This window comes from Ambystoma mexicanum, chromosome 1p, assembly GCF_040938575.1.
Source record: "Ambystoma mexicanum isolate Mex_15411 chromosome 1p, UKY_AmexF1_1, whole genome shotgun sequence".
NCBI lineage: Eukaryota > Metazoa > Chordata > Amphibia > Caudata > Ambystomatidae > Ambystoma > Ambystoma mexicanum.
Window position 1 is genome coordinate 1,007,625,558 of NC_090921.1, and position 18,788 is coordinate 1,007,644,345.

General features: G+C 45.7%; 1 protein-coding gene across 2 annotated transcripts in view; it reads left to right on the plus strand.

The window, feature by feature from the left end:
- ST3GAL2 (ST3 beta-galactoside alpha-2,3-sialyltransferase 2) overlaps positions 1-18,788 on the plus strand; it is a 339,116-nt gene that overhangs the window by 228,313 nt on the left and 92,015 nt on the right. For both annotated transcript variants that reach the window (XM_069655010.1, XM_069655018.1), the window contains one exon: positions 13,530-13,723. In XM_069655010.1, coding sequence (XP_069511111.1) covers positions 13,530-13,723 — 194 coding nt within the window. The remainder of the gene's footprint in view (positions 1-13,529; positions 13,724-18,788) is intronic.

Consider the following 18,788-nt stretch of genomic DNA (forward strand, 5'->3'; position numbering starts at 1 on the left):
ATAGCTGTCTCTGGGCTTCCTCTGGAGACACGCACCCTATGCCCCTTGCTCTGTGTAAGTGAAGGCTCATTTAACAAGCCATTGTTTTTAGACAGCCTGTGCTTAACATTTCAGTGTTAAGAACTGAACAGGGGGCATTTTTATTTCAAAACCAGCGCAAAGCATCGGTTAGCTGACCACACCTACGCATTCTTCCAAGAGAATTATTGTGCCACACAGGAAATGTTTTAAACTGTCCTTCCCTCCCCCAAGTCTCTTTATTTGACACACCAAAACTTTTTTTGTATATTACTTTTTGTTGCATATGGCGCATGCCTGGGAAGGTTAACTGTAATTTTCTTGCTTAAGTATTCTAGTGGCTGCGTTTGGACATGGACTAAATGCATCCACTAGGCATCAAAGGTCATTTCCTTTTCTTAACAAGCCAACCACGGCCTAGCGCGCACACCAGATGGCACCTCAGTGTGACTTGGTACCTTAATTGGGAAAGCAGGGTTCCTTGTGTGTCAACATGCAGACAGTAGTGCATGAAAATCAATGCAGTGATGTGTGCAGCAATGATATGTGTGCTGCACAAGTCACCACTCTGTTGGTTAATGGCGTCTATGCGGTGCTCCTCTATCTAATAGCACATATATCTGTTTTGTCATGTGTTCTATGTCCATATAATAGCACACTGGAACATGTTGTTTATGTGGCTCTGACGAGTATGCCATACTGTCCCCACACTTAAACACACAAAGTAATCAAAGTTGCTTCAAATGTTGCATCCACTGGGCCAAACGTTTTTTCTACACTGCCACACTGATTTTTCACTAGCTGCAGGCCAGCACTAATAAGCGATGCTAATGCCAGCTCTGTTAAAGCATGGGCCTGCTCTTTTTGCATATACAACCTCAGAGGCCTGCATAATGGTGAGGAGGTAGTGCCTGAGGAACTGTGGACCCTTTGCTATGCATTAGAAGCCGGTTTTGTTTAAAACGCTTCATCAGCTTATTCTGTGCATTGTTTATTGGGTGTCTCTTGCAGGGTATCCTGTCTTGTCTGCAGATATAATTCCCTAAAGATGTTTCTGTATTGGGGTTGGCCATGCTCACACTGAGACCCAGTCCCTCCTCAATTAAAATTCTCCAGAAACGAGACGCAAAAGAGCCCTTGTACCCCATTTGAGTGGCTGATGTTGCAGCCATTTTATACTCTCATGCAAAAACTTAAGCTATCCGAATGAGTATGTATTGTTCATGGTTAGACATTTTTAATGTTGGGGTGAGTGGTGCGATCAGTGATGTGGGCACCAAGCCGTGTGTCTGGTATGGTATGTATTTGTAGATTCACACATGCAAACGTTTTATCACAGATGATCAAATATAGAGATCTCTGATCAGTTAGATTCCTGAAACGTCTGTGATATAATGCAAAGCAGACAGGAACACGGATTGGTGCCATCTGACCCCTTTCCCACTCTCATAGAGGTATTTTGAAAGAGTACAATAAGAGTGTACCAGACTGTCCATCTTGGAATGATAAACTTCTATCAGAAAATAATGTATATGGCTAATTTAGTATTGCCCCTGAAATACAAACGAGGTGGTACAAGCAGATCGTCTGCAACAAAGGGCCAGTAGGCCTTCAGACCCCGGCAGGCTGTCCATACTGGCACAGTGTGGTGTGGCCAGTTTGAAACTGCATTCAGGCCCGGCCTTCCCCAAGAGCAGGTGCCAGAAGAACCATTTACTTGGGCTGCAGCAGCTGTGTTTTCACATTAGATTTCTTCTGTAAAGTACTTGAATTACAATTTAATAAACCGCTTAATTTGTATAGCAATGAATTTATTTTGAGGAGGTGTTCTGTCACGCAAAACAGAGGTGTCGTTTGAGAGTAACGTGTGTCAGCCTGGGTGGAGGGGAGGTGAGGGGTGCATATTACTGTTTCGCCCTTGGCATCAAGTTGACTTGAAACTGCCCTGGGTGCACCAGATTTTTTTCAGATGCTGCTCTGCACAAACCCAACATATTTTGTGGTGGGATAGTGGCAATTTGGATTTACCCATGTAAAAAGGTGCACCTTTGCACATTATTGAATTTGTGGTGTTGGGTTAGAAGTGCTGTGATGACTCTACCCACCCGATACAGACCTGCCTGGGGTCTGGGCTCTGTCTGGCTAAATATAGTGAACTGCAACATTCTTGTTACTTGCTATGGAGATACATTCGCGGGGTCGCTGTATTTTTGTTTGTGCTTTTGTTCAACCAGATCTTTATTCTCATTTAGATTCTTTTGGCAACTTCAGCAATGCAGTCAGTATATTATCCAGAGGAAGCTCTGGCTGGATCAGCCTCTTAAAGGATAGTTCCGGGACTTTTTTTTTATTGTCCCTACGGGTCGGCCATGTGTTTGTAAGCATAAATCGGTAGATCGTAGGAAACTTTCCTATGGACCTTACCCGACTTTTCGCCCATTATCGCACTCGAAATCAGCCTCCATTTTGTGATAATCCTATCATTTCGCCCCATCGACCTGGCTCACCTGCCTTTGCGGCACTAAATCAAATCCCCCGCCCCTGAGCCTGACATCAGCAGACGCGTACTGCCCATTTCAAGCACGTCTCGTGTCAACAATCGCTGCGCCTCAGCTATTGACGTGTTGCCATGGAAATGGCAGGACGCCTCTTTCCCCAATAAGTATAAACAGACCGTTTCACAACACACAGCAGCAGATTTTCGATTCCATTCCTCTCTCTGTGTTACTTTGAGTATTCTGTGACTCGTTTCAGTGCTCTGGTCAGCTACCTTCGCCGCTTGTAGCCCGTGTGAACACCTGTACCATCTCTGTAAATTATTTTACTATCTTTACCGCACAATGGCCACAATAATGCCGTATATGTACGAGCCCGAGTACACCGAGGAGGAACTACTGGAAAGGCAAGCACGCGAAAACGATGGGGATTCGGACGGCAGTTGGGAGGACCAGTCAACGGATGAAGAGCCTGGACCATGTCGCATGGACGGCGTCTCCACCTGGTGCACGTGCAATCGGTGCGAGCTAATGCCAACTGAGGAGGAGAACTGCTGCTGCCGTGAAAATTCCGGGTGCTTGGCCTACATTTCGGAAAGCGAGCAAAGTCTGCAGGAAGGCGAGCAAAGTCCGCAATGCATCACCGAGCTGCCAGAGTTCAGGGAAGCTTGCCTCTCACGGACCGTGTTGAGGATGATGATGGTGCTTATGCACGAACTTCGTGGCACTGTTCGTCCGCGTAATCCGAGTAACGAGTAAGTATACTCTGTTTGTGATGTCAGTGATGCCACTACTATTTCATGGTCGTCTCCCACATATAAAATTACATTTACATATCATTCGAACGCATGTAAATTGGTTCCATATAGTGCATTTTCTAGATATAATTTTTTTCTAAGAAAAATGACATGTGTTACCTGAATCGACATTGATAAGAAAGTTTTGTCAGTTTAATACAGTTTTTTTTTTTTTTCACAGGTGGTACAGGCTGGTGGCCTATCGTTGCTTCACTTGGTGGCTTCACGGGAGGCTCGGACACCGCGTTCGGAGAGTAATACCTGCCTGTGCGGTACTTGCCATTAGACAACATTTCCCCAGTGACAGTGGACAATACCGCGGATTTTCCCTCGATGTGCTGCAACCTCAACTTTACAATGTGTAATGTTTATTATTTATGTTTAATTAAAATCTAAAATAAAGCCCAACATATATTTTAACAATGGTTGTTTTGATTTTTTAAATGAATCTAGTGTGTCTCCGTTGAATAGCCTTCCAGTGCCTTGTCTTGTCACACCACATGTCTCCGGCCAGCATCCTCTCTCACGCTGGCCGCACACCTTCAATCCACATAACCGTTGAACCCATATATGCAGCAGTCATACATATATTATTTTGTGGGTTGGCATCAAGCGTTGGCAATAAAAAGCCGTTGGATTTTATTGATACAAAACATGGTTATAGGTAAATAATAAATATGGTTGATCATAATAAATCCTCTTTTTGGGCACCGGGTACAGAGATGACCCCCATATATTCTCCTGGGAGGGTGAGGTATTTATAAACTCACCCCCCTGCCTTCCATGTAGTAGATCCTGCAGCCATCCTCTTACATTCAGTTAGATGGCCTCTCCTTGGTGAGGCCCTGCGGCAAACGGGTCTTGTCTGCACGACCACCGCCCCGATCCACCCCCCGCCCTATCAAAGGCAGTTCGCACCAGGGTACTTGCGCTGCTGGCAAGTGGAGCTGTCAGGGAGCGATAAAGGCCAAGAGGTGCCAAAGACCATGTACACTTCAAAGTGGTCTATAGAGCATGGGTTGTTGTTCCCATGTCTACCTCCAGACCCCGTGTCTCCTGCCAAGCATCCCCCCTCACGCTGGACGCCCCCCTGCAATCCGCATAATGCCACGACATATACACGTCATTCATTCACAAACACACCCCTGTTTCGAATTCTTTATAACCCACTTCATATTTCTAATGAGAACTTCTTTGCGCTTTGCTAGTCAACCCGTGAAGGTGCTGGTTATCTGCTCTTCGTCTCTGTGAACTTCCGTGACCACTTTGAGCAAACTCGTCAGTTTGCAACCTGTGAACTGCTCCCTGTTCTACGACAAGAAACTACTCTGATCCCTGCATCTAACTGTTTGTTCGTCAAGGTAAGTCCATGTACCATAATCATTTTGCGTCCAATTTTTTAATTTATATCTATTTGCTAGTAGTCATCAAATTGCATCCATGTTTTCTTTTCGTTCACGACAGTACATGCAAGGAACTAGTCACATGTTCTGAGTTTAGTCAAATTACTTTTTCTATTTTTTGAAAGTTATTGAAATACTTATCCGCATGTGAATAACGTGTATAGTTCCAAGAACCAAAACAGACCTTGCATTGAACCTTTTATGTGTCATTTACTGTTTTAACACATTGGTATTCATAGAGAATTGTTGATCTTTACTTTTCAGAACTTTCCATAATGCCTGCCTGTTCCATTGGCGGTTGCCCTTCGAAGACCCATAACAAATCTGAAGGTACTATAATGCATGTTTTCCCTAAGACAATAGATCAGATAAGAGAATGGGTCCGATATTGCGGATATCCAGCCTCTGAGCTAGAAAGTAGAGTCCTAGAAGTCTTTGCGGACAAGAGGGGTGATCGATACCGCATCTGCAGCAGGCACTTTAGCCCAGACATGTACTCCACATCATTGCTAATAAAGAAGAAAACACCGCGAGCGAGGCGAAAATTGCTCTCAACCGCTATTCCCACTCTATTCGTCCACATCCCTCCACTGGTGAGTCAAGTTTACGTATTTATCTCTCGGCCTTGCGGTAGTGTGTAGCATTAGCTAACAATAATTTCCCCATTTATGTATCCACTCAATATGAAGGCGGAAGATTCTCCATCCGTGTCGTTATTGCAGTCATCAGCCACTTCAAGCGCCTATCGGGTAATCTTACTTAGCTATTCTGACACTGACTTGTTTTAGGCATGTAAATCAATAGTTTTAATTGATCGTGTAATTATTTTACCTAATGGTACACCACAGTACTCGTCCTCTAGTCTTTGTTTTCAGTTATAATTATTGTTATCCAAAATAATGCAAGTACTGTCTTTCAGGGAGATGCTGAGGAGTCCAACGCATTGACGACAACCGTAGATGTCACTCAGATGCTCGAGGTACGTTTCCGGACAGTTCCATCGATGGAGATCATCAGATCTTGCATTCTTGTAGCGTGATTGTTACACACAATGTTTCTTTCGTTTTTAGCCATTGGTATGTCCTTCTGTCGTCGCCCTCCTATGTGTCTTCTTTTTTCAATATTGTGTTCATTACTAATGAAAGTCCTATGTTTCAGGGAGTCGATGGAGCATTAGTCCAAGAAGAAGGGGGAGCATGCAGTTACGGGTCGGCGCAACAGCTTGCAGAAGTGTGCACCGCAGTTACAGCGTCCCTTGATGTTCTTATGCATTTCGAGGTATGGATACTGACAGATCAATCATGCGAGATCAAATGACGTGATTACATCCGCTATACTTCCTTCTTTATTAACGCAAGTACTATGTTTCAGGGAGCTGACGGAGCTTCTTCAACAAGAACATCACCCCTAGTAGTTGATGCAGATCTCTGGGTGGTGACACTTCCAACGATGGAGCAAATCGAATCATATTTAGATATCCATTATTTATTTTAGACAACTGATCATTTGTGCAGGTCTATTTAGATGAGCCGTTGACGCCTGCAGAAAGTTTATGTTCTTTTAAACAAAATAGAAAACCATACTAATGCAATTACTGTGTTTCAGGGAGTTGCTGAAGCGTCATCTTCAATAATATCATCAATGGAAGTCTATGCGGAGCCCGAGGTATGGATCTTGACAGTTCAATCTAACTAGATCAACAATGCGTGAACTATTGTCGTTTGAATGTTCTACACAATGCGTTCATTCGTGTTTTGCTATTGAGATGTACGTATGGGTATTGGTCCCCAAGTACATTTTGTGTTTTCAATATTATTATACATACTAATGAAAGTTCTATGTTTCAGGGAGTCGATGGAGCCTCAGTGAGTGATGGATGTGCTTATCATGAAAATATAGTCGTTGCAGCGCGAGAGGAAGTGGAGACATGCACACACGAGTCGGAGCAACAGCGTCCAGATGTTGAAGTTCGAGGCAAGAAAGTTTCAAAGAAAAGAAAGCAAAAGAAGGTTAGTGTCCTGTTCACTATATTATGTTGTCTTTCACTGTCAATAGTTCAATACTGTAAGTTGTGTTTAAACTGAACACCCCTTTTCCAATCTGTCCTCTAGTTGCGAGTGGGTGTACGAACTAGATCTACACAGACAGTGAAGCGAACGAGAGATGTTGCTTGTCAAACCTTTTGGCAGGGACTTGAGACTGGAGATGCATCGTGCCAATGGGAAGAATATCAAGTGATTGACAACGGAGCTATACCACCACCAGCCATTGATAGTGAATGTCCTCCTGGTAGTTTGGATGCAGTCGGAGATCAATTCACAGAATCCACACCCGCAAAAAATAAGAGCGCGCGAAAGTTGAAGACATTGTTTTTTTCTCCCATCTCCGGACAAGGAACAGTTGTTGCAGTGGAAGAGAATGACATGGACGACAATGAAACACCATCAATATCACTCAGCATAGCGGAAGACGATATCAGAGATTGTACCTTTCATGCGAGTGACATGTCCTCAACGTTACAGGCCGAACCAGCTGGGATGCAGAGTGACAGTATAAGGAAAGAGGCCAAATTCATTGTATTCGATAGCTGTTTGATGGATATTATTATGATGATGAAATGTGGGCATTCGGTTGGTGGGGAAGTATGTGGGGAGCCATTGATTAATGTGACTCGTGCAATTCGAGGCACTAACCTTAAAATACATGCCACCTGTACACAATATCATCCGTTCGCATGGTCTGCACAACCCATGCTGGGGCAACTGCCAGCAGGCAATCTACTTTGTGCAGCGGCCGCACTTTTTAGTGGTTCAAGTTTTAAAAAGTTACAGTATTTCTTTCAGTTTGTGGGAATCCATTTCATTGCGAAAACTCAGTTCTACAAATACCAAACCGATTATCTATTTCCAGCCATCAGCGAAGCTTGGAGAATGGAAAAAATGTCAATGGAAAGTACATTCGCGGGCAAACGCTTCAGGCTAGCCGGTGATGGACAGTGCGACAGCCCAGGATTTTCAGCCAAGTACTGCACCTACCACTTTCAGGACATGGAAAGTAAGAAAATTGTGAGTTCGGTGGTCGTGCAGGTGTCACAAAGTACATCCTCAGTGGCCATGGAGAAAGTTGGCTTTGTAGCATCATTGCAAGAACTACAATCGCGGGGAATGGTGATCGACCTGATAGCCACAGACAGACACGTTTCAATTGCCAAGACAAAGAGAACAGTACAAAAATATAAATCACCAATTTGACGTTTGGCATCTTGCAAAATCAATCAATAAAAAATTGTCGGCTGCAGGTAAAAAAAAAGAATTGCAAGGTATTTCACAGTGGTCCAAGTCAATCAGCAACCATCTTTGGTGGAGCTCAAAAACATGTGAAGGGTCGTTGGAAATTCTACTGGAAAAATGGCGGTCAGTAATGTTGCACTGTAGCAACGTACATCGATGGTCGACAAATGAATATTTCCACAAATGTGAACATGGCCATTTGTCCACAGAGGAGGCACGGAAGAAGAAGTGGTTGATTCCTTCATCACCCACTCACAAGGCCATTGAAAAGATTGTATTTGATAAAACTATAATAAGAGATTTGAGGGGACTCACGGAATTCTGCCACACAGGAGATTTGGAGGTGTTCCACAATATGTGCCTAAAGTACAGGCCCAAAAGATTGCATTTTGGCATGGAAGGCATGATAAATCGGACTCTTCTAGCGGTCTTGGCACATAACCATAATGTTGGCCGTCAACAAAGTAGGACGACCGGAACTTTAGGGACGCTTCGCTACAATAAGGCCTTCACTAAAAGAAGTAAACAATGGGTGATCAAACCAGTGTTTGAGGATATGCAATATGAGTTTATTGAGAGACTTATCGTAGATGTCCTCGATAGGCACATACATGGAGTGGTGAACGAACCTATGCAGGGGACAACTGCATTGCCACCCAACATTGCCTCTGTTCCATGTCCACCTAAAGCAGAGCTCATTGAGAAATACACATCACGGTTTAAATGATTGTAATTTGATTGTCTGTTCTCTCGAGTCTCCTCATGTTGCAGGCCCAAACTAGAAATGTGTGCTCGCTCAAAGTGAAGGTCAGCTGCTTTGATGTTTTGCTCGGGTGGCGGAACGGCCCACGACCCAGTATAAGGTTCTATTGTGATTTGACCTTGACAGGCCGGGACCATCCTGAAAGACTAAGAAAAGATAATGAATAAAATTTCAGAAACGAAACGATGAGCCACGTTCATTAGAAGAAGTAACGTCGGCAAAGAAGGAGTGGTGTTTCGGGTCTGCCCTACACAGAGACACAATGGAAAATGCAAATATAATGTAAGTAACTTTTGATGAGTTTATACCGCAATTTCATTACTATACAGTGGCTTTAAAGACGGGTTCAGTTGTACTTGTTCGTTCTATGTGGCATATTGTTTTCTACCGCGCACTATCTTGAGGAGAAACATCTGCTTTTACTGAAGTACCTCAAAACCTTCCTCTTTGCTTCTGCTTTCTCTCTCCCTCTCCCCTGCTACAACTGGTCCACTGTCTGCGACCTCGGTCCTGGGCCCTTCCACTCTCCACCTGCACTGCCTCCCTGTCAACCCCTGCACTGGGGGACTGTCTCAGTATCCTACAGCCCCCCCCTTCCCAGCACTTGTTCTGCACTTGCCTTGCACTTGCCACCAGCTGGCCCTATTTATTTATTATTTTATGCTACTTACCTTGTACTCCACTCCCCCCCCCTCCATGCCTCGCCACGCCTTTAAACACTTGTGTACACCCAGTAGCGCTGTCCTCGCTATGAAATGAATAATTTTAATAAGGATCTGATGGTGAGACTAATTTCATTTTTTATGTTTTTAGGTACATCATTCACTACTGTCTGTGTCACGAGTACCAGACACCGGCGGACGGCTTCTACAGCCGCCAGTTGCTTCTCCGCGTGAACAACGTTACCACCCTGACCATTTTATGGGACGATCGCCAAGTACAAGTATGCCCTTACGCGGTACTAACGGTTAGATGCAACATACCTACCGTTGTGGTGGCCTAGTGCCTCGTTGTTGGAACAGCCATGCGATTATCAGTGCGACCGAAGAGCTTATTTTTATCGTAAACCAACACCCTGTGTACTGCACACGAACATCGCTTCCCTCAATACGAACTTTTTGGAACATGAGCAAATAAAAATGCAAATCGCTGAATATTCTCTAAACATTTGATGTCAAATAAATGTACTTTACCACATTTACAATCTTGCGGTTTGATTTCAAAGTACAGTTTCATATTCCGAATTGTGGTGCGCTGTATTGTGAGCTGATCTGTGTTGATTTCCGGGGTCTGTGTGGAGTCGCGTAGAAGACGCCTGGGCGCGTTTGCCTACGCAGCTCAGTCACGTCACGGATAGAGGCGGGGAATATGAATGTTTTGATAAAGTCTGTTTCAGGGGCGGGGGATTTGATTTAGTGCCGCAAAGGCAGGTGAGCCAGGTCGATGGGGCGAAATGATAGGATTATCACAAAATGGAGGCTGATTTCGAGTGCGATAATGGGCGAAAAGTCGGGTAAGGTCCATAGGAAAGTTTCCTACGATCTACCGATTTATGCTTACAAACACATGGCCGACCCGCAGGGACAATAAAAAAAAAGTCCCGGAACTATCCTTTAAGTCATTCAGCAACTTTTCTCCACTCAGAATCGTATAAACAGAATATCAAATTGAACTATGCCAAGCATCCAAAAATACCCCACGCCCGCTTTCCTCTATTCTAGGTATTTCAATGCCCTCTCACTGTTTTGTCTACCTTCTAATCTTCCTCCTCTGGTAGAATGCCAAGTATGCATAGTCTTGTCAGGATATACAACCGCGGGTTTATAGTCACATTTTCAAATGAAATTTCGAATGCCTTTTTTTTTTTTCGAATGAAAAATGTAGAGAAAAAAAGTTTTTTTTTTTTAATTTATTTTTTATGGGGGGTTCCCCCCCCCAATCCCCCGTTCTTTTTATTTACCCTTTGTACTAACTAAACCCCAAAAAACATAAAATAAAAAAATATATTCAACTTTTTTCGACATTTTTTTCCGACCAAAATGCATTCGAAATTTTAACTGGATACCACAACCGCGTATAGCCATTCAGGGCATATGTAAGGCAGGGAGACCAAACCTTGCAGAGCCTCCTCACTGTACCACAGACTATTGCCATCATCTTTTTCATGCTTAAAGTTTCCCATATTTCATAGTACCATTGTATTATGAATAGTATCTTTGTCTCCACTGCTTCACTATCCACCGTCTGGCGCACATGAGCAGGTTTGCACACAGTGCGCCCCCACCAAATATGCTCCGTCGTTCCCTCCTCCCCGCATTGTCGCCGGCAAAGTGGAGAGTAAGTGAACCTGCGCCGGCATCTAGTGCCATTTATGCAGTATCTTCTAATGCAGTGCTTCGTGCTGCGCTGACGTATATGGTCCAAACCACCCTTTATGGCTTGACCCCATTCCTTGTCCGTGAATACTCTCCATCTACCTGCTTCCCATTTACCCCTCACGCACAGCTGTCCAGGACCCAGCCCCCCCACTTTTTCTAGTAGGATTTTGTACATGGCTGAGGTGAGCCCCCTGTTGGTTTCACTGACACTAGTATTTCCCACTGTCATGTCCCTCCTGGTTCCTTCCATTTTTGTTGGGGTGCTCGCTCGTCCAGTGTCTAATCTGTTGGTAGGCATAGTAATCCTCCTTTTTCAACTCCTACTGTCTACGGCACTCCAGATAGGTCTTAAAACGCACTGTCTCGTATAGATCTGATTTTCCTCAATACCCCAGTCATCCACCTCTTAAACCGATTATAATCCATACCTGGCGGGAAGGTGGGAGTTCTGAAAAGAGGAGTCTGTGGTGACGGCCAGGGCGCCAGTGAAAACCTTCGATTCCAGAGTTCTAGTGTGTTTTTCTTTATCGGGTTCTCTGTAAGCCCTGTCTGTCATCTCTTTAACCAGCACATTTTCAAAATATATTCTACCGCAACCGCCTGCTCCATGTCCACCCAATGCTTCCTATTGTCCTCTCGCCCCATTCCGCTAAGGTTTGCAGCTGTGCTGCATGATAGCATTTAACCACATCGGGACATTCCACTCCCCCACCCCTTGCTGCTTACTTCTATATGGAATCTTCTTCCCTATCCGGGGCTTCTTTCCGCTCCAGATAAAATCCATAATGTTTTCTTGTATCTCAACATGGTGATTGCTACCAGTTTTTACAGTTTCTGTGCCATGTACATAACCGGCATTTCTGCGATTTCTTAGTCTATCCTTCTTGCAAGAACGAGTTGGGGTTTGTCTCATTTGAAATCCTGCAATTAAGGAACCGCTGTTGCACCGTTCCACGGCACGGGCAGTGAAGACTCCCCTGTGCTGTGAGGGGGAGATTACAGCCAGCTCGGTGTCTAGTTGCCTGCAATGAGGATTACGCCCAAGCACTCCAGAGTTGGAGCCGCCAACTGGTTTCCAGAGGCGGGAACCATTTTGCGTTCCTCTTGTAGGGTGCGAGTGTAGGATCCATAACCATGTTTGCGGGTTGTTGAGTAGGCGGCAATAGGACCCATCCCTTTGTTGCTCTTCTGGCTGATTGGTCCTGTGGGAGCGCCACAGGTGCCCCTGGGACAATGGCAGGAGCGGTCATGGAATCCTTTTGTTGTAGTGGATGCCTGGAGGACCCACTGGTTGGATCTCTCATCCTTAAAGTTGGACAGGACAGAGCAGCGGACAGTTTGTCAGCAGTTTTTCTGGAGTTTGTGGTCTACCAGCTACATGAAGCTTATGCTGGGCCCAGTGTTCGCTCGTGATGTCTGATGAGGGCAACGCCCACTGCAGTTGGGTTGAAGTGACGGTGTAATCCACCTACTATTGCAGGGAGGCTTGTAAGGTATTTGTGTGATGTTTTGTAATTGATTAATGTTGTCATGCTATTAGTGGTGCTGGTGTGTTATTGTTCAACTTGAATTTCACATGTATGGGAGACTGTTTTCATTGATTATCGGCTCAGCTTGTATAATATTTCAAGTGGATGGTACTAGGGGTCCTGTGTTTGTGAAGAAAGTACACGTACACGGTCAGGCCCCCTAGTATTTTGACCCAGGTCCTTTCCATAGTGTTTTGGCCCTTTCCATTGCGGCCAATGCTGACCCATCCGTGTCCTCCGCTTCCACCTTCCCAGAGCTTTAATTGGGCCAGAGGAGAGTCGTGGCAGTCTCTGGAAAGTGTTTCCAAGTCTGAGCTCTGCCGAACTGCTCCCAATAGTCCCACAGGTGCCGACCCCCGGGGGTAGCCCGTTAATTCAACACAGATGGTTTCTACCACATGTTGAAAAGGCTGCATGAGAGGTTTGGCCCTTCTGATTAAGAAACAAGAGAGGCGGTGTACCATACGGTATGATAACCGTGCACTCGCCTCTCCTTTTTGTTTCTTGATCTGAGGCGCTGACCATTGCAGGCAGCCCTTGCACCACACAGCTCTGCACCACACAGCTCTGTTGGACGAATGGGCTGCCTGTGGGTTTTGGCGCCTGCGAGTAAGAAACAAAAGGAGGGGGGGGGTGCAGCAAAATGAATGAAATTAAATGTGCCCACCTCACATGCCTGACTCCTACTGCTGGCCTCTGGGAGCCCCTGCCCCGCTTCCTCTTCTAGCCATAGTTAGGCCACGCCCCCTGTTAGAGCTCCCCGCCCTCAATTCCTTATCCCACTGCACCTTCCCATGCTGTCCTGGTGACACAGGTGTACACATCACCTCTCAGTGTAGATCTCTTGTCTCCACAGATGCTGCAGCCTCAGTTCAAGTCGCAGAATACCAACGAGGTGCTGGAGAAGCTCTTCCAGATCGTGCCAGGCCACAGTCCCTATGAGTACCGGGACCCTGCTACGTGTCGCCGCTGCGCTGTTGTGGGCAACTCTGGGAACCTGCGAGGCTCGGACTATGGGAAGGATATCAACCAGCACGACTTCATCATGAGGTGAGCATGGCTGCCACTTTTAATACATGACTGTAAATGTACTCCATGACCAGAATGATGTAGGAGGCCTTCTCCTGGGTGGGCACCGGTGGGGCCCTTTGAGGTGTCGAGCTCTTTTTGATGTGGGTGAGGCCCTATGAGTTGAGCAGTGAGGGGGTAAGCCCTTCCTGCGGTCCAAGTCGGGGAAATTCTCACATCCAGAGAAAAGGGTAAAGGTCAAGTGTAGTGTCTTACAGCGGGAATCTGAAACCAATCTCATGTCTTACAGCCTTTGTGATGCAGCCAATGGCCAGGTGGCTTGCCATTCGCAGGGGCACACTGAAGTGACCTTGTACTTCAGGTTGCCCTTTGTGGCAAGCTGGTAAAGCAAGCTCACAAGAGCATGTGTAGATTATATTTGCAATGTTTCTTTTTAAGTGGTAAACCTGGAATTACTTCATTGTTGTCACAATGGCCTTATCCTCTTGGTGACTTTTTTTGGGGAATTCCCTTCACCAGAATATAACGTCCAGGCACGACTTGCCTCATAATGTCTTTCAAAAACTTTCTACTTAAACCACTGTTCTCAGAAAGCTTCTTTGAAGAGTATCTATGTATCAGAATGTCTTTTGGTCACTTTGATACTTGAATGCATTTAGCTAAATCTAGCATGTGGCCCACCCTTTAAGGTGTTTTTTCTCTCTCCTTTACATGCTTGTAGCTTTCCTTGTTCTGTCTCTGCCCCTTCCATGTACCACCAACGTTAGTGCCGCCGACCTCTCGCAGCACACAGCTCTGCTCACCAGACCTCCCAGTCTCTCCACCGCTCACAGGACTTCTCGTTTTTTTTAATCTAATTGTTTCGAACGGTCTCTCGGACGCTCTTTTCCCAGCATGACCGACATGCCGTACTACCCCTCCAAAAGCCTGGGTAGTCCGCCGCCTGGGTCCAGCACGAGCAAGTTCGGAGCACCTTGCCTCCCTCGCTAGGCCAATTCTCCTCTAGGGTTCTGCAGCCCATATTTGCTTTGTCTCTTCCGGATCTCCACGGCTTCTCAGCCTCTGCTGAATCAGTTTTCCTTTTCATATCTCGCCAGTCTCTATCCCTATGATCTGTTCTTGGTGGCTGTGACCAATCGCCTTTTGTCCCCTAGGAGTACAAGGATCAGTCGAGGCTGAACCCCCTACTCGGCCCACACATATCTACAAAAAGTCAACCCATTCGTAAAGGTAAAACCGGCACAGTTGAGAGATATACCTCCTTCACCCTTTGTGGTAACGTGGGCAGAGGGAAGGCTATACTTTAAAGAGGGGTGTGACGCTGATCCAGTAGCAACTCAAAAAACTAAGTATAATCGTCCAACATAAAATGAATGTGCAAACAAGGTTCTTTAAAAATATATAAACTTTAATTAAACACACTATCTGCAATAATAATTGAAATGGGAAAACACTACACAAAATCCACCACTGTGGAAAGAACAGAGAATATACAAGATGGAAAGGCAATAAATGACTACAATGATTTCAAAAAGGCTACCCCTTTGGGAACAAGGACTCCCGTCCCTGTGAGGAACTCCCTATGATGGCATGCCTGGGAATATCCGATACACAGAACAGTATACAATACAGAGACTAGGTTGAAGAGAGGACTAAAATATACTGTTACCAGCAAGAAAGAGGATCTGTCCCTTTAAACAGAAATTTCTGTTTAACTGGGACGAAGAGACTGGAAGAAGAGGAAAACGCCGAGGTGAATCAAGGCTGAAAGATGCATATGCAAGCAGGGGAGGCCCACTGGCAGCCTAGTACCCTAGAGAGTAGTCTTGGTGCCCGTGAATTTGGAAACTGTTCTCTGAGCGTTAAAGCATCGGATGCACAGCATCCACAGAGAGAAGCCGAGAAGCAAACGGTGGTGGCGTGAATGCTGAAACCACTACACCGCTAAAGCAGCAAACCATCTGGATACCCGCAGCATTTACCAGCTTGTACAGAGTGAGCATGGAGAGCGGAACACTGGAGAAGACCGACATTGAGAAAACGAGCAACCCCAAGCGAAGATGGGCCCTGGAGACATTCCCACACGGAATCCAAGGTAACTGGGAGAACCAGGAAGCCGCCGATCATTGTGTCAGTAGAATTGACGAGACTGTCACATTAAAGTCGAGTGGGATTATAATAATGATTATAATAATGAGAGCGTATCACAATATAAATGCTGGAAGAGATATCGGTAAGCCTGAGATTTAAAAAAATCCCCTTACAAGAGGGGAGAGTACTATATGTTAAGAGGCAGATTACAAACCAGAAGGAGAATCCTATGAAGAAAGGGCAAGAGAAGCCCACAATAGTAAATATAAGTCAAACAAACCACCCCAGGAGAGGCGAAACTTTAACTATCAAGGAAGCATATCACAGCTAAGGAAGCATATTCTACCAAGTGACTTATCAACTTCCAGGGCACCAGTGCTCCAGGGATGAATATTGGTTTCTAAACCATCAATCAGCCCCACACCTCATACATCAGAAGGGGTCCAAACCGATTGGAAACACAAGCAAATTATAAACCACCTTGTCCAATTTCGGTAACGTGAACAGAACAGCAGTCTCAACTCTGCACGTATGTGGAGTGTTGGTTAGTTGCAACACAGCAAATTACCCAATGATAAAAGGGTCTGTTCAGTCAAGGTTGTATACAATATCGACTTTATTATCACACACAGTTCTAGCACAATACAAAATACAACCTACGCTTTAAATGATTGCAGAAGACTGTTTCAAAGAAGGAAAGGGGGTGCACTCCGGATACTAACCTAAGGATAGTCAGTATAGTAATTAATCTCAATAGTTCAAGCATACTTTGTTTCAACACAAAGGGAGCAATGATTTGTAAAATGTCACTAGGGGCCTTCGGAGAAGGACCAGGCGGACAGAACACAATGTACCTTGTGCTGGAGATGTTCTTGGTGCCCAACAGTGTTGAGTCGGTTTCAGGGCGTCTTGCAGCTTCTGCGACAGAGTTCAAGACGGGAGACAGCTGCGGGTATCAGGCAGGCATATCGTCGAGCAAAGCTGAACGGACCGAGCAGGATGACCTACACGGGGCTCGGGGTCAGCAATTGTCTGCACTGGTCAAGGAGTCTGCTTTAGCGACTGCGGCGCAACAGTCAGCGATGCAGTCGGTTGCAGCTTGAGGGGCTCGACTGGTTCGAAAATGTCCTTTAAGGCAGACGTCGGTAGATGATTGTTGATGGACTCCTAGCTTCTTGTGAAGCCTTCAGATGAGCTGTCCAAGAGAGGGGCTAAACCCCTTTTTAAAGCCAAATGGACCACAGGCATTGGAGTAGGCTAAGGCTACCTTAATGAACAAATCTTGGGTCCCCACCAACAATCTCCTGTATGCATGAGCTCATAACCATAGTGCTTTTCAACAGAAAAGATAATGGGGTGAAAACATGATACTAAGTCGCACCCATCTTCCGGTCTATCGTGGATCACAGGGTCCCTCTGGTCAATGGGGCTCTGTGGTTCCTAGTTAAAGTGACCAGACTTTCTGGCGCCGTCAATCCACATACTGTCAGGCATTTCACTGTCAGATACTAAAGGTGGGAGCTGGCTTCAGGTTGACAGTGCATATGAAAGGGTGTTGGGTTTCCTGTCTTTATTGGCCCTGCAGCCAGGCCCCATGTGGGCCTGTTTGAATTAAACTAATTAGTATGTGAAAGCTGCCACTAGCTACAGAGCTAAACAAAAGGACAGGGCGGATCCATGGAGCCTTTCTTTGGCCTTGGCAGGGTGAAGGGTTGGCCCTTCCCCTTCTGTGATGACATGGTGTACTCCTGGCTGTAATATCCCAAGTAAATAGGACAGGGTGGACTGTGCCTGTAGACTGCGTCCACCCAGAGTGCATGGGTCTATGTGTTTAGCATGTGGTGAGCATAGGAATATGTGTGCAGATTAGCCCCACACCTTTTCCGGAGGTTGATCTACCATCATTCATTCAATATCCTATAAAATGTAAAAAAGCCAAGGCGCGCGCACACCCGCTGTGCGGATGCTCAAATTCCTTGCACACTTCATTGTAGAGGAAAAGATGAGAGGGAGACTTCCTAGAAACGAGCCTTAAAGTGTAGAGGAGCCCCACAGATCTTTTGAAAGAACTACCGGAACTTATACAAAGGGCGAGTGGAGACTGACTATTTCAAATGTGCCTACTAATAAGAAACTTGAAGCCAAGGAGAAATGACAATCGGTAGAAGAGAGATCTTCTCCTGATCTTATTTTTGTTAGAATAGTGGTACGGTCAGTTAGGATTCGTTTTTGGATAGCTGAATTTTGTTTGACCTCCTGACGACGGATGAGCACCTTAGTTTTTTATATAGGCAGGGAACAACAACATAGCGATAGGGAATGTTAGCGCTTTTCTTATCATTTAATAAACACACAAATAGGAATGTCAATACTGTCTGCATCATCCTTATGACCCTCCACATGACCTAGCCAGTCTGTAGGGCCCAAAGATGGACCAAGAGGGCAGTTGCCAGTTATTAGTACGTATTGTGGGCCTTGGTAGTTTGACAGCGGTGGCACCAGGCTTTTAGGTCTGTGCGATTTGAAGGACGCGTTGTTCCTGACTTGGAGCGGTGTCGAGCTGAAGTTCGAATTAATGCTTCAAGGGCGGATCGTGAGTGAGGGCCACCATGCTTGGTTGGATGGTCGGTTCCTCTGTGAACGCAGGTGACATGGAAAGGGGGGGGGCGCAACAATTGTTCTTCTGCTGTCTTTCCTGTGCTAAACCCATCTGGTTGCTCCTCTGCTCCTGCATTTAGTGGTGCTGAAGTCTCAGAAGAAAGGAGCTAGGAAGGTGCTCTCTAGATTTCTAGCCCCGCCCACTTCACCTCTGAGTGTGACGAAGCAGGCAGAGCCGGAAGAAGCAGGCAGAGCCGGAACAAGCCGACATTTCCGAAGGTTGATCTACCATCAATCACGAAGCTGAGCAGATTGTCCTCTATGGCCCGCTTTGCTACATTCTTCGTCTGTGCACTGGGATGCAAGAGCAACTGCCTGATCTCCCCTGTGTCTTTCT